Source organism: Emys orbicularis, chromosome 16 (genome assembly GCF_028017835.1).
Source record: "Emys orbicularis isolate rEmyOrb1 chromosome 16, rEmyOrb1.hap1, whole genome shotgun sequence".
NCBI lineage: Eukaryota > Metazoa > Chordata > Testudines > Emydidae > Emys > Emys orbicularis.
The window spans coordinates 26,595,964-26,608,875 of record NC_088698.1 but is presented as its reverse complement, the minus strand read 5'-3'; the positions used below and the strand labels follow the sequence as shown (position 1 = coordinate 26,608,875).

At 41.4% G+C, this 12,912-nt stretch overlaps 1 protein-coding gene across 1 annotated transcript in view; it reads left to right on the top strand.

Moving 5' to 3' along the window:
• KDM2B (lysine demethylase 2B) overlaps positions 1-12,912 on the top strand; it is a 170,767-nt gene that overhangs the window by 94,147 nt on the left and 63,708 nt on the right. Inside the window, exon 11 of the mRNA XM_065418043.1 lies at positions 6,587-7,041. Coding sequence (XP_065274115.1) covers positions 6,587-7,041 — 455 coding nt within the window. The remainder of the gene's footprint in view (positions 1-6,586; positions 7,042-12,912) is intronic.

Here is a 12,912-nt window from a genome sequence, read left to right as displayed (position 1 = left end):
GAAAGCAGTTCCCTCTGTCTGGTATTTTTCAGAATGAGCTGCTCAAAAACGTATAACTGATGGTATCAATAAACAGCTTCTCCAGAATACGCCCTCATATGCGAATTCCTCTTAATATTGCTCCATTTCAAGTCACCTATCCAGATTGTTCTCCTAGATTTTGCTGCCTCCCTGATCTCACTTATCATTTGGTGATAGAGATCTTTGAGTACTGTTCCAATCTACAGAATGTGGGGGGTTGGTGTACATGTCCCATGACTACATTTGTGGATTTGTTACATTATATTTCTACTTTGAGTTTAAGATGGCCAAATTCTGAGGTGAGTCTGAATCTTAAGAGCTGGTCTACATGCGGAAATTGACTAATATAATTATTCCGGTTGAGTCACACCAGTATAATCCGCATGTGGACACTTCTTATTCCAAAACAAGTGTGTCTCTTTTTTCGGTTTGCAATTATTTGCACCTGCAAAATTGCAGGCACAAAATCAGAGACCCAATACTTGCCTGACTGAAAGCTTGTCCCTGTATTCTACTCTCTGTGTGAAAAACATCTACATTTTAAGTGGTATAGAAAAGGAGGCCTTGCTTCCTCTCTCCTTCCTCAGTCCCAGAATGAGTTTCCAGGCAATAGCTTTCTTAGATTAAGATCCTGGTTAGCATGTGAGAGTCTGTTCTTGCTTTGATCTGTTCCATAGGAGGGCAGGAGCTCAGTGGAAGTGATGGCATTACAGCAATCACAGGCTTCTGTAAAAGCACTGAATCTCATTCTTTATATCCCTCCGACTGTGGCATTCGTCCTGCCAGTTGGAATAAAAAAGGGCACTCTATATGAACTTCCTACCAGATTTGAACATGTGCTGCTCCGAGATGGAAATGCCTACAGGATTCTTATTCTTAGAATTGTTGAGTCTATGTTGGATGTTTTCAACAGCAGTTGACCTACATGTGTCCTTCAGTCAGATGTGAATCTTGAGACTAAACTGACAAAGAGTAATTGGGAGAAGATGTGGCGCTAGTCATAAAATACTCTGTATCCTGTAGCTTTTAAGATTCCCACTGTAAGATGTTTCACAGGATGGCTTGGACTGTACATACAGCCTGATGGGTAATAGAAAGGTGCCATATGGAATGGTGGAGGAACCATTCCTTTTTTCCTTCACAGACAGTATAGTGGATTTCCCATTGAAAGAGAATTTATGGATTATGTTAAGTGATTTTTATTTGGGAAAATTCTATATGATCAGATTCCTCGATGCCCTCGTTTCCTTTTAAGACTGCTATAAAGAACTCACTCACTACCTCTTGCTGACAGGCCAAAGTGCCAGGCTTTGGAGCTGTGAATGGCAATTCCAATTGCAGCAGAAGAGTGTATATTGAACACACTGTACTGCTGAAGGGAAACTTAGCAACTTAATCCTCTGTTGAAGAAGGTAACTATGTATAATCACCCCTGTTTTGCAGAAGGCCAAACTGAGGGAGAGTGATTGTGATTTGCCTAAGGCCACACAGAGAGTTATTGCTTTAGAAATTGGGAGTTCCTATCTCCTTGTCCTGTGCTAAGACGGACCACCCTTTCTTTTTCTGGATTACAACACCGCGGAGTCTCTCCGTTTTCCATATCCAGAATTGTTATATTTGTGAGAATTTTTTCCCCTGTCCTTTTTTGAAAGGATTTGAATTGTATTAAGGAGGAGACCCACAGTAGGTGATCCTAGGTCTGGGGGTAGCCAAAGACTCTCAGGATAATATGTGATGATAAGAAAGTAAAGTTTGTATACTGCAGTGTTCTTGATTGGCACAAACCCTGATGAGCCATATGAAGCAGTGACCTCAATTCACAGAGGATTACACATGTTCATGATGCTGGGAGACACCACTTCTTTATTTAATAGATTGCTGTAAAAAGTAAGCACAGTAGAAAGCATTTAAACATTTTAAAAGACTCAATTAGGCCCCATATGCATTTGCGTGGAGGCCATTTAAACAATGTTCCTGGTAACATGGCTTTAAAGTGGCAATGGGGATGGACCAAACCCTGTTAGATCTCTTCTTCAAACTGTTTACCTATGCCAGGTGGGAGCCTGGGCTACAAAATAGCTTTTAAAAATAGTTATAATGCAGTGTTGGCTGGTGGAATGACTAAGCAGAGGAAACCACAATTGCAGTCAGCAGGGTCTTTTCCTTTAGGGAGATTTTATAAACAAGAAAAAGGAACAAATAACATACTCAGCAAGGCAAACAGAAAACTCCCAGTTGGTAACCCTTTAACACTTAATCTTAATCCTCCCAGCTGAACCAGTGCAAACCCCATTGTACATGTGCTGTACCTGGACAGCTTGGGGCTTGCTCTACACCAGTTGAGTATATCTACACTGAGGGCTTGCACTGTGTAAAAATGCCTAAGGTGGACAAACCCCGGGACAGACCCCAGCACACCATAACTAATGGGATGTGTTGTCATAAAAGTCCAACCCTCAACTCTTACTGAACCCGTAATGGCCAGTCTCTGGTTGCAGCGTCCTGGCTCTTTCTCCCTCCAACATTCTCTCTGTCAGGCAGCACGAGGGGCCTCAGCATGAGTGGATGCTGAGCCCTGCTCTTCATCTTTGTAAATCATCCCTTTTCAAGACTCCCTGTTTATGCTTGGGAGAATGGGGGGGAAAAAAACCCTAATGGGGAGGTCATGGGGCAAAAAGAGCCCAAAGAGAAGACAGCCAGCCCCAGGAGCAGTAGAACTGCTGAGGAAATTCCCCCTGCACCAGCTGTAAAACAGACTGGAGGAGTGGGACAGGGCAACACAGGGAGCTGCTCTGCAACCCTTCAGCTCCATTAAGATTTGCACCAGGTGGGGATGTGGAGAGATGCTGAATAACACTGCCCACTGAGGCATAAGCACATTAGGACACATGCCTAGTGTCCCAGCTCCCAGAGCTGTGACATGCTGAGAGAATCTCCGCTTTCAGTGAAAAAAAAATTATTTTTAGCCCTTGTGGTAACAGAGAAAATCTTGCAACCATAGAATCATAGAAGTGTAGGACTGGAAGGCATGAACCAAGTGTAACCAACACAACAACATTGGTTGAGTGCAGATCACTTCCAGCAGAGGGAGGAACAGCAGCCGATGTAATCGGGGAGGAAGGTGCCTGGCCCTACTGTCATTCCCACGGTGGACCCGGGCTCCACTGCTTTGTTGGGTGGGGTCTGGGTTTATCAGCGGAGTTAGGATGCCCCACTGGGCTCCGCTCCTTCCCTCTGGCCTTTTCGTTCCATTGATTAGATCAGAGATAAAAAGGTGGTGGTGTATCTCACGTGCCACCCACTAATGGCACCAAAACATCATTTGCTGTAGATGGTCACAATATGATCTCCCTCTCCTTTCTTAGGTGACCTACCCCAGTTACAGCTGTCAGTGGCAAGCACCTAGCATAGCTGCGCCTATACAAAAACATAGTGTAGGCAGCAAAGTCAGTGTAAGCTACGATTTTCACTGTTCCACATGACCACAGATTCAAGTAGACGAAGTTGCACTGGTGCAAATTGCAATTATAACTGCTTTCCATGCCCACACCAGGGGTTCTGCTGCAGCTACACTGGCCACCAATCACCAAAATCCCCCAGGGTAGACAGGACTTCCATACTTTAATCAGCTGTGAAGTAGCGAACATTACTGAAATTTAAATGATCAGAAAATGTGTTTATGAATATTTTAATTAACAGAAAGGCAGTGTGGCCTCTGGGATAGGGCACCAGACTGGAACTCAGGAGAACTGGGTCAAATTCCTGGCTCTGCTACTGGTTTTCTGGGTGACTCTGGGCAAGTCATTTCCCCTTCCTGTTCCTCCGTTTTCCCACCTGAAAATGGGGATAATGACTTTTACCTGCTTCGTAAAGCATTTTGAGGCCTATGAATGAACACCTAGTGTGGACAAAGGAAAAATAGTGTTAGCTGGTTGTGGGTAACCATAGTGGTGTTTAACTGTGCATTAATTAAAATACGCTAGCTTAACGTGTTTTCTGATACTACATTTCCTAGTGTAGACAGACCCTAGGAGGGCAGCCTGGCACTGGGGAGTTTTAGCAGGAACCAAAGGAAGTGGCTGCTTCTGAGTGGTGGTGTTCATCACTATATCACACCGAATAAACAATTCAATGCACTAAATATTGAATTTGATTATGTTAAAGCCTTTACAGGAGCAGTGTGTATTGGAAGGGACAGAGAGAAGGGGATAGAAAGAAGGAGGATATTTACCTTCACTGTAACCAGGGCCTGACTGGGTCAGTGGCCCAATACTTTTTTTTTTATTTTTTATTTTTTTAAGCTTCTGTCTTGTTCTTCAGAAAATCAGTTTAAACCTTCTCCCCCCAAAATAATTCTCAATCTAATAAGATTGTGAGGAAAACATTCTGTGATGTCTAAGTTTGAAATAATAGCCCAGTAGCCTTGATAAATGTAACTTCCCCCTTCATTTCTGTCAGGTGTTACCTAACTGAACTTGTTTTCACAGCGTAGACAAAACTTTGAGGATTTTTTCCCAGCATGTCTGAATTTAGCAGTTAAGCAACAACTGTCTGCTTGCTGCATCTTTCTGTTTTCCGGCTAGTAAGTACAGTTTGTTTTCTGAGGAGATGATGGCACATTCTTTCACTCACAGTCAGAACCTTCTCTGTCATAGAGGTTCACTTCCAATCTCTGTGATTCTTTGCTTCATTATTTGTGAGAAGTTTGCTTATTATTATAATGCAGCCAAATCCTGAAGTCCTTACTTAGACCATGTCTACACTAGCAAGCTTAATGCAGCACAACTGTACTGACACAGCTGTGTAACCTCTATGCTGACAGGAGAGAGCTCTCCCATCAGCTCCCATAATTAAATCATCTCCAATGAGTGATGGTAACTATGCTGGTGGGAGGGCATCTCCCGCTGACATAGCGCTGTCCACACCGGCGCTTCTATTGGTGTAACTTATGTCACTCAGAGGATTTTTTTTCATACCCCTGAGTGACATACTTTATACCAAGTGAAGTGCTAATTTAGACATAGCCTTAGTGTTTATTTAGTCCTTCCTCAAATAAAAGGTTTGGGTGAAGAGAAACTGTGGAAAGACTCAGAATTTAGACGGTTGAAAATAAGTAAATGAAAACAAGGAAATGAGACACTTCATTGCTCAGTCACATGTTTATTGCTGTATCTCTTCTTTTTTTTTTTGCATATAATGTCTGTCATGGCCCGGATCCTACTCCCATTGAAGTCAGTGTCAAAAGTCCCATTGACTTTGTTGGGTGCTGCCTACACTAGCATTTTTAACCAGAAATTCCTACCAATTAACACCAGTTCATCTCTGCTAGTGGTAGTAATGGGGAAAGTGCTAGTGTAGACATAACCATATTGTTTTGTAGAAAAGCAAGTATAAACAAATCTGCAGTTAAAAGGCTTTTGGAGCCTTGACCAGTACCCTTCTTGTAATGCTGTCATCATTGGAGCTGTTCTGGGGTCAGCAACAGTGGGCATTTTCAGGGGAAAAGCCTACTGTAGACTAGACCTAAGAATGTAAATTCTTCGGAGCCAGGGACTTTGGGCTGAATGCTCAAAAAGAGTTAGGTTCCTAACTTCCATTGATTTCATGGGAGCCTAAATAGAAGTTAGGAGGCTAACTCTCTTTGAGCATTCAGCCTCTTGTTCTTCTATTTATCTATAAAGCAACCAGCATGCATTTGGGGCTGTATTCATAATACATTGCTACCTCGATATAATGCGACCCGATATAACACAAATTCGGATATAACACGGTAAAGCAGTGCTCCGGGGGGGCAGGGCTGTGCACTCCGGTGGATCAAAGCAAGTTCAATATAACGCGGTTTCACCTATAACGCGGTAAGATTTTTTTGGCTCCCAAGGACAGCGTTATATCGAGGTAGAGGTGTAGTAATGGTTATACAGTTGTGTAACACTGGGTCAGTCACTTCACTTCTCTGTGCTTCAGATTTCCATCTTTAAAATGGGCATAATAGTATTGTTCTGTCTTAAAGAAGTAATGAGTGTTCTTGCAGTGCTTTAAGGTTATTGGATGACAGATACCATATAAAACCAAGTAGTTATACATTCTATTGACGATGACCTGTAAAGGAAGAAGGCCTGAAAGAATAGCAATAAGGTTTTTAAGGTTTTTTTTTTTTTTTTTTTTTTCTTCCCCCCCCAGCTTGTGTTTCTAGCTTAGAAATATGAAGAATGTCAAATCTGATCTCATCTGTTTTTTCTGGAAAATTAATGATACATCTCAAATATATGAATTGTGATTTTTTTTTTCTTCTACCCTTAACTGAGGGAGTTTGGAGATGGAAACTTTTTGAAAAAGCCATATTGTTCCTAAGTTGTTCAGTCATTTGCGTGAAATAGATGTTAATGAAACACAGCAAAATCAGTTTTAAATTATCTGAACAAAACTCACTTCCTAGATGTGTGTAAGAGTTACCAGGCACTACCATGTGCCAGTCTAATCAGGTGATCGCTAGTCCTGACAGGAGGACTATTTAAGCTGTAAATTCAGCAGGATAAAGATTTAATTTTCTTTGTGTGTCTTTCAGATGCCACAAGAAAACCCAGCGTAGACAGCTTCTCATCAGATTCCTGGTTAGACATGGATGAAGAATCTTGTGATGCTCCTACCCGGGAGGAGAAGGAAGACAATTTGGATAAGAACACAAAGTCCTTGGCTGATGGTTCCTCCTCGCCCAACAGCACACACTCTGAAGGGAAGGCTGTTGCAGGGAAAAAACAGAAAGCCACAGTAATGAGGTACCTCAAAAGAACTTTGTCCAATGAGTCAGATGACAGTGTAAAGTCAGCAACTCCCACGGACTATCCCAAAACACCAACAGGGTCGCCAGCTACCGAAGTCTCAACCAAATGGACTCATCTCACAGAGTTTGAACTGAAAGGTTTGAAAGCCCTAGTAGAAAAACTTGAATCTCTCCCAGAGAACAAGAAGTGTGTTCCAGAAGGTATTGAGGATCCTCAGGCACTTCTGGAGGATATGAAGGTGGGTATAACTGCTTTTAAAGTTATAAAATGTATATTCCATAGGCCGTGCACACAATAAAAGTACACAAAGTGAGGCCTCTAGAGTTATGCAAACACTTGTCCTCAATGTGAGGGAAGCCCACGGAGACAAGTCCTAGCACGCATCGCTCCCCTCCTGATCTGAATGCCACTCAGATCTGGAAGGAGAATATTGCTTGGTTGGCCTTCTTGTCTGCATAGACTCCTTCTCCATATTACGGATATGGACATCTACAATCTGATCTGTTTAATCAGGTCCGTTCTGGTTGGAACTGCCCTCAGTGTCACAAAGTTTGTGTACCCTTGCAATAACAGTGCATGGTATAGCTCATGTACATAAAGACATACATAGAGAGAGTCCTATTTTATATGTATCCATGTATTTTAATATGCCTTTTTAATCCACTGTGCTTTCAGATATGTCTGATTAGCTGACACAAATGAAATCTACAAGATTTAAATACTTGATCCTGGTGCAAAAACCAGACCCATCTAACTTTCTGACTGGCATTTTCTTTCCTTAGTTTCCCCCCTTCTCTTTTTTTGTTTCCCCCATTGTCCTCTGCAGCGAGATGGTTATTGCCTACTGGTATAATGTACTTTCCTTGGAGATGGTGGGATAAGTGAGCGGCTGCTAAAACAGAACTAGTCTGTAGGTAATTGACATAGCATCTGGGATTGTGCAGGAGTGGTGACCTCATCTGGTTTAGGGGCAAAGGGGAAATCTCAAGAATAGGCAAAAAACCTAATTTTCAACATGGTCTAGTTGGTTCTAGTCCCAACTCTGTCACCTTAGGTAAGTTATTTTATCTCTGTTTCTTTTTGTTTTCCCTTCTCTAAAATGGGGATATTCATATTTCCTCACAAAGGTGATGTGAGGATGAATCCATTAGTGTATTATTTTTATTTATTTAATAATTCATGTTTGAGCAGTTTCAGCTAGAAAAAGCAAGGTTAAAATTTCTATTAGCCCTTCCTTTCTAAATTCTGTATTTTTTTTAAAGTGTATAACCCATTCATAATCATTTGCTCTGATTTGGAATGATGAGTAGTAACCCCCACTCCTGTGCTTTGACCACTAGTCATTGCTGCCTCTCTGGACAATGTGGTTTTATTTATTATTCTTTGCACCACAGAGTAGAGAAGATGTGTCCTACTTATCATGTCTTGTGAAGAAAATTGTGTGTTTATGTTTTAGAAGTATAGGGTCTGTACTTTTTCAACATAAACTATGTCACAGCTGCTTAGAAGCAGCCCAAATGCCATTTAAATAAAAAGACTATAAACATATAGTGTGTAGCCCAGCCATCTTCCACAAACTTGGTTGGAAGGGACCTCAGGAGGTCATCTAGTCCAACCCCCTGCTCAAAGCAGGACCAATCCCCAACTAAATCCCCAAATCACCCCCTCAAGAATTGAACTCACAACCCTGCGTTTATCAGGCCAGTGTTCAAACCACTGAGCTATCCCTCCAATTGGTTACTGTGTATATGTTTGTATATTTGCACATAATCATGGTAATTGATTTCACAAGCTGCTTTGTGATCTACCACTATATAATCTGAAATCAGAATTAAGCCCCAAGACCAGGGTTTGAATTGGGCAGAGAAGAAAGGTTGTGATACTCATCCAAGCTCCACCCACAAACCAGGCTCCACTTACAAAATAATCTGCATCCTTTTAAATGCCAAACTGAGATGCTACTTATGGTAAACTGTGCAGATGTTCAAAATATGATTGTGTGTTGTCAGCTGTCCCTCAGTGGGGTTTGTATATATCTATGGACTGTGCTGGGGTCCTTTGGCTTGGTTTCCCCTTGCTGGAGCTCAGATGCTCTGCTAAGGTACTTAGGTTTGGCTCCTTCTTGATTGGGGAGAAAAATAAGGGGCAATATATCCCAAGTTTCATCCTCTTGGGGCACCAAAATGAAATGTCACTCTAGTAGATTGTGCAGATTTTCAAAATATCATCTCTGTCCTTCCTTCGTGCTTTGATCAGTAGTGTAATAGACAACAATGTTGACATTTAAATTAGCATCACTGGGGAGTTAACACTTCACTGAGATGAACTGGGTCAGCTAACATCTCTTGGAGTGATTATTTTATGTTCATTGCAAATTCAGGCAGGCATCACTATGTTGATTAAATTTAGCTCACATTCTGTAAGTTATATTTGCAACCATGAGATATATAGAGAATTGATTTTTAAACCAAAGGTAAGGTGCTGGAGAACAAGAAGGCATTTGGGGAGAGGTGTAGCTAAGGGGCAAATTAAGCTCTCTGTACTTCTAACTTCTTGAATTTGAAAGGCTATGAGAGAGTTTTCAGTGGAAATGTTAAAGTTTAGAATGAAAGATTTTCTGTCATAGACTCAGATTTCGATAAAAACAGAGTACATTCCAGGCTGGGAATTTGGTAGGCTACTGAGAGGTCCTGGTTATCTCATGTAGCATGAAAATATTATCTAAGAAGAAACTAAAAACCATGGCAGTTTATCACCACAGACCGCCAGATACAGTGAATGCCTTGGCAACACCATCAAGACTGTCGTTTCAGATGTCTGGTTGCCAGCCTGAAGGGAACACCCTTTTGGTCACCTTCCAGAAGAAGAAGATTCAAAAACTTGAGGGACTCCAGTCAGACAGACAGTAAGGTGCCGGCCCCATATGTCTGCCTGGTTCATTACATTGTGAGAACTGCAGTGACAGTGGCAGATATCAAGGACAGAAGGGGAGATGTAAGAATTCATTTAACTATTAACTTCACACACACACAGCATAGAGAACTCTTCCTCAAAGTGCATTATGTGGAGTTTGTTTCTTTCTGTCCACAGAGTGAGAGGATGAGTTCTCTGAACATGCCAGTTTGAGTTTGTTGCCAAGAGAAAGCAAGAACACTCCTGTTTCAGCAGGCATCATTGCTGTACCTGGCTTGGAAAGTCTTTGAATGATTTCAGCTTCTGGTGCTGCCAAGGAGGTTGTTACTATCTGGCTTCAGTACAAATTCTACTCTGGTTCCCTATCTGCACTGAGAGATCCCAATTTTATGGTCTTTTCTGAGGTGGGGTTGGGTTTTTATTTTTTAAAGCATGGGTTCTCAGACTTCCTCAGTGCATGGACCATGATGGTTTCATGGATTATCTCCCCTCCCAGTCACAATTGCATAGACTAATTTCCATCCCACTGGCAATAGAATAATAGCCCTGGGGCAGCTATAGCAACGGCTTACATGGGAAAGTAATGTTAAGAAAATAGGCAGCGGAATCATCACCATGTGACCAGTCAGCAATCCATGGACCACAATTTGGGAACCATTATTTTTCAGTTTTCTTTCTTCTCTTTTGATCAACTGCTAACAAGGGGATGCTTTCTCTATATATGACAGATCAGCCAATGTTTAGGGATGTATTTTTAATTTACAGATTTCGTGCAGGAGCATATGTGTGCATATACTTTTTAATACTTATGTGTATGTCCTAGTATAGGGCGCATGCAACACACTCCACTACTTTCTCTGACCTGTTGGATGTAGTCTTTCATCTCTGATTCTGGGTCACTTGTTCAGATCTAATCTTGTTTGGTAGTGACTGAAAGTTGTTACCACCTAATAGGAGTTGAGAGGCCTCTAGGAAATGCACTTAGTGGTCTGAGCCCAGCTCTCAGTGGACAGGCATCCATGTCACAAAAACACAACCAACACTAATCGACTCCCTTGCTGTCAGATAAGTTAAGGATTGAATTGAGTGTCGAGCTGAGCTCTCCTCTTTTCTGGATAGAGCCACACTGGAAAGGCAGTGTGGGGAGGCTTACTCTGGCACTGTCCATCTGTCTTGTCAATAAATGGGATTTCAATCTCCAGGGCTGTTAGTGTGGCACCTTTCCTGATTGTAGTGTCCCCATTTAATAGTGTCAGATGACTTAGGAGCTCATATGATGTGTAAGGAACTTACACAAGTTTAGTTTTCAGTGTCCCTTCTTATCAGGAAAATGAATTACTTCACTTCAAAGGGTCTCCTACTTGATTAACAAATAGGCTTTATGTAGCTAATTAAGTTGTATTTGCAATACAGAACAGTAATCCAATCTCCTGTGATCTAAATGTATCCCTGCTTAAGACAGGAGGGTATGAATTGTATATGATTTACCCCAACTGGTTCTGTGAAACTCCACATCACTGAATAAAGTAGTTTGTCTCCCCTGTTTAATTACCCATATCCTGTTTTCCAGAGAATATTGTCTCCCTGAAGCATAAAGAAGACTAAAATGTTATATAGAAAAAATCCTTTGAATGGACTACATTAAGAAATGAACCTGCTATAATATACTTTTTTTTATTATTACACATAGAAGAGACTCATCTGAGACTTTACAGATGCAGCAGAATCTTTGGATATCCCTTCAGAGAAGTTGTTTCTTTATATGCTTGTCTCAAAACTGAGTGCAGAAAAGTTGTTTTTTGTAGCATGTAAATTACACACAAAAAATGACATTAAAGAAACATAAGGACAGCCATACTGGGTCATACCAAAGGTCCATCTAGCTCAGTATACTGTCTTCTGACAGTGGCCAATGCCAGGTGCTTCAGAGGGAATGAACAGAACAGGTAATCATCAAGTGATCCATCCTCTGTCACCCATTCCCAGTTTCTGGCCAGCAGGCTAGGGACACCATCCTTGCCCAAGAGTGGAAACCACCCAGAAGTTAGGAAATGCCAGAATTAAGGTTGCCTATGAAACCTCAGTTTTGCCCTCCTTGTGCATATAGATTATGGTACAGTCTTCAATTATATGATTGCATGGTATTTTTTCCACAGAACGCCAGCCTCATTCAGGGTACAGGATGGTTGGTGCACTGGGGATAAATCAGGATTGTGTAGTAAACTGCTCTCTGTAGGACCCCTGCCTCATTTGTTTCAGAAATTGGAAGGTGTGTAACGAATGAGGCAGAGGATTGCAGAAAGAGAAAGAAGGGTCTCCTGGCTAAAGGCAATTGAAAGCCATCCTTGAGAATTGGATTCTATCCCTGCCTCTGCCACAGAGTTCCTTTGTGATGCTGGGTAAGTCACTTAACTCAAACTTTTTACAGGAGCTCACTAAATGTGTGTTCCTCATTTTATGGATGCCTGCCTTGAGACCCTAGGGTCAGATTTGCAGAAGTGTTAAACTGCTGAATTTGATCAGAGCTGTGCTTTGAACACAAAGTGCTGTATAATGCAAAATACTCTGAAAAATCAGGTCCTGTGCATGTCAAATTAAGCATCTAAAATTAGTGGACATTTATTATCTTAATCTCTCTCTGCCTCAGTTCCCCAATATGTATAATGGGGATAATATTACCCACTCATCTCACAGGAGTAGTGTGAAAACAGATCAATTAATGTTTGTGAATCACTTGGTATTATAGTGATGAGCATCATAAAAAAGCCAATGTGGAAATTAATAATTCTGTCTTCAGAGCAGGATTTGACTAGTGTGCAGTTAATAAGACCTAGGGCCACACATGGAACAGAGAGGAGAAAAGAAAATATTGAATAACTGCTCATTAATTCAGAACCTTCCATCTTGTACACTGAATGAAACAGGGTCCTGTGGAAAAATTAGTATGTGATCATGTAATTAAAGACTATTGTAACACATGCATAAAGGGACAAAATTTAGGTTGTACAGGCAATCTTAGTTCTGGCATTTCTGAACTTTTGAGTGCTCAACTTTGCAACTTCAATAATCCTTTAGCATAGTTTGTGTGTGTAATTTCCTGTGGTTTTTAAAACAGAAAATTGGAAAAAAAAAATCTATCTGTGAAGGAGCAGAGAGACTGCAGCCGGGCACAGCAGGGATTAAAGAACACCTGTGG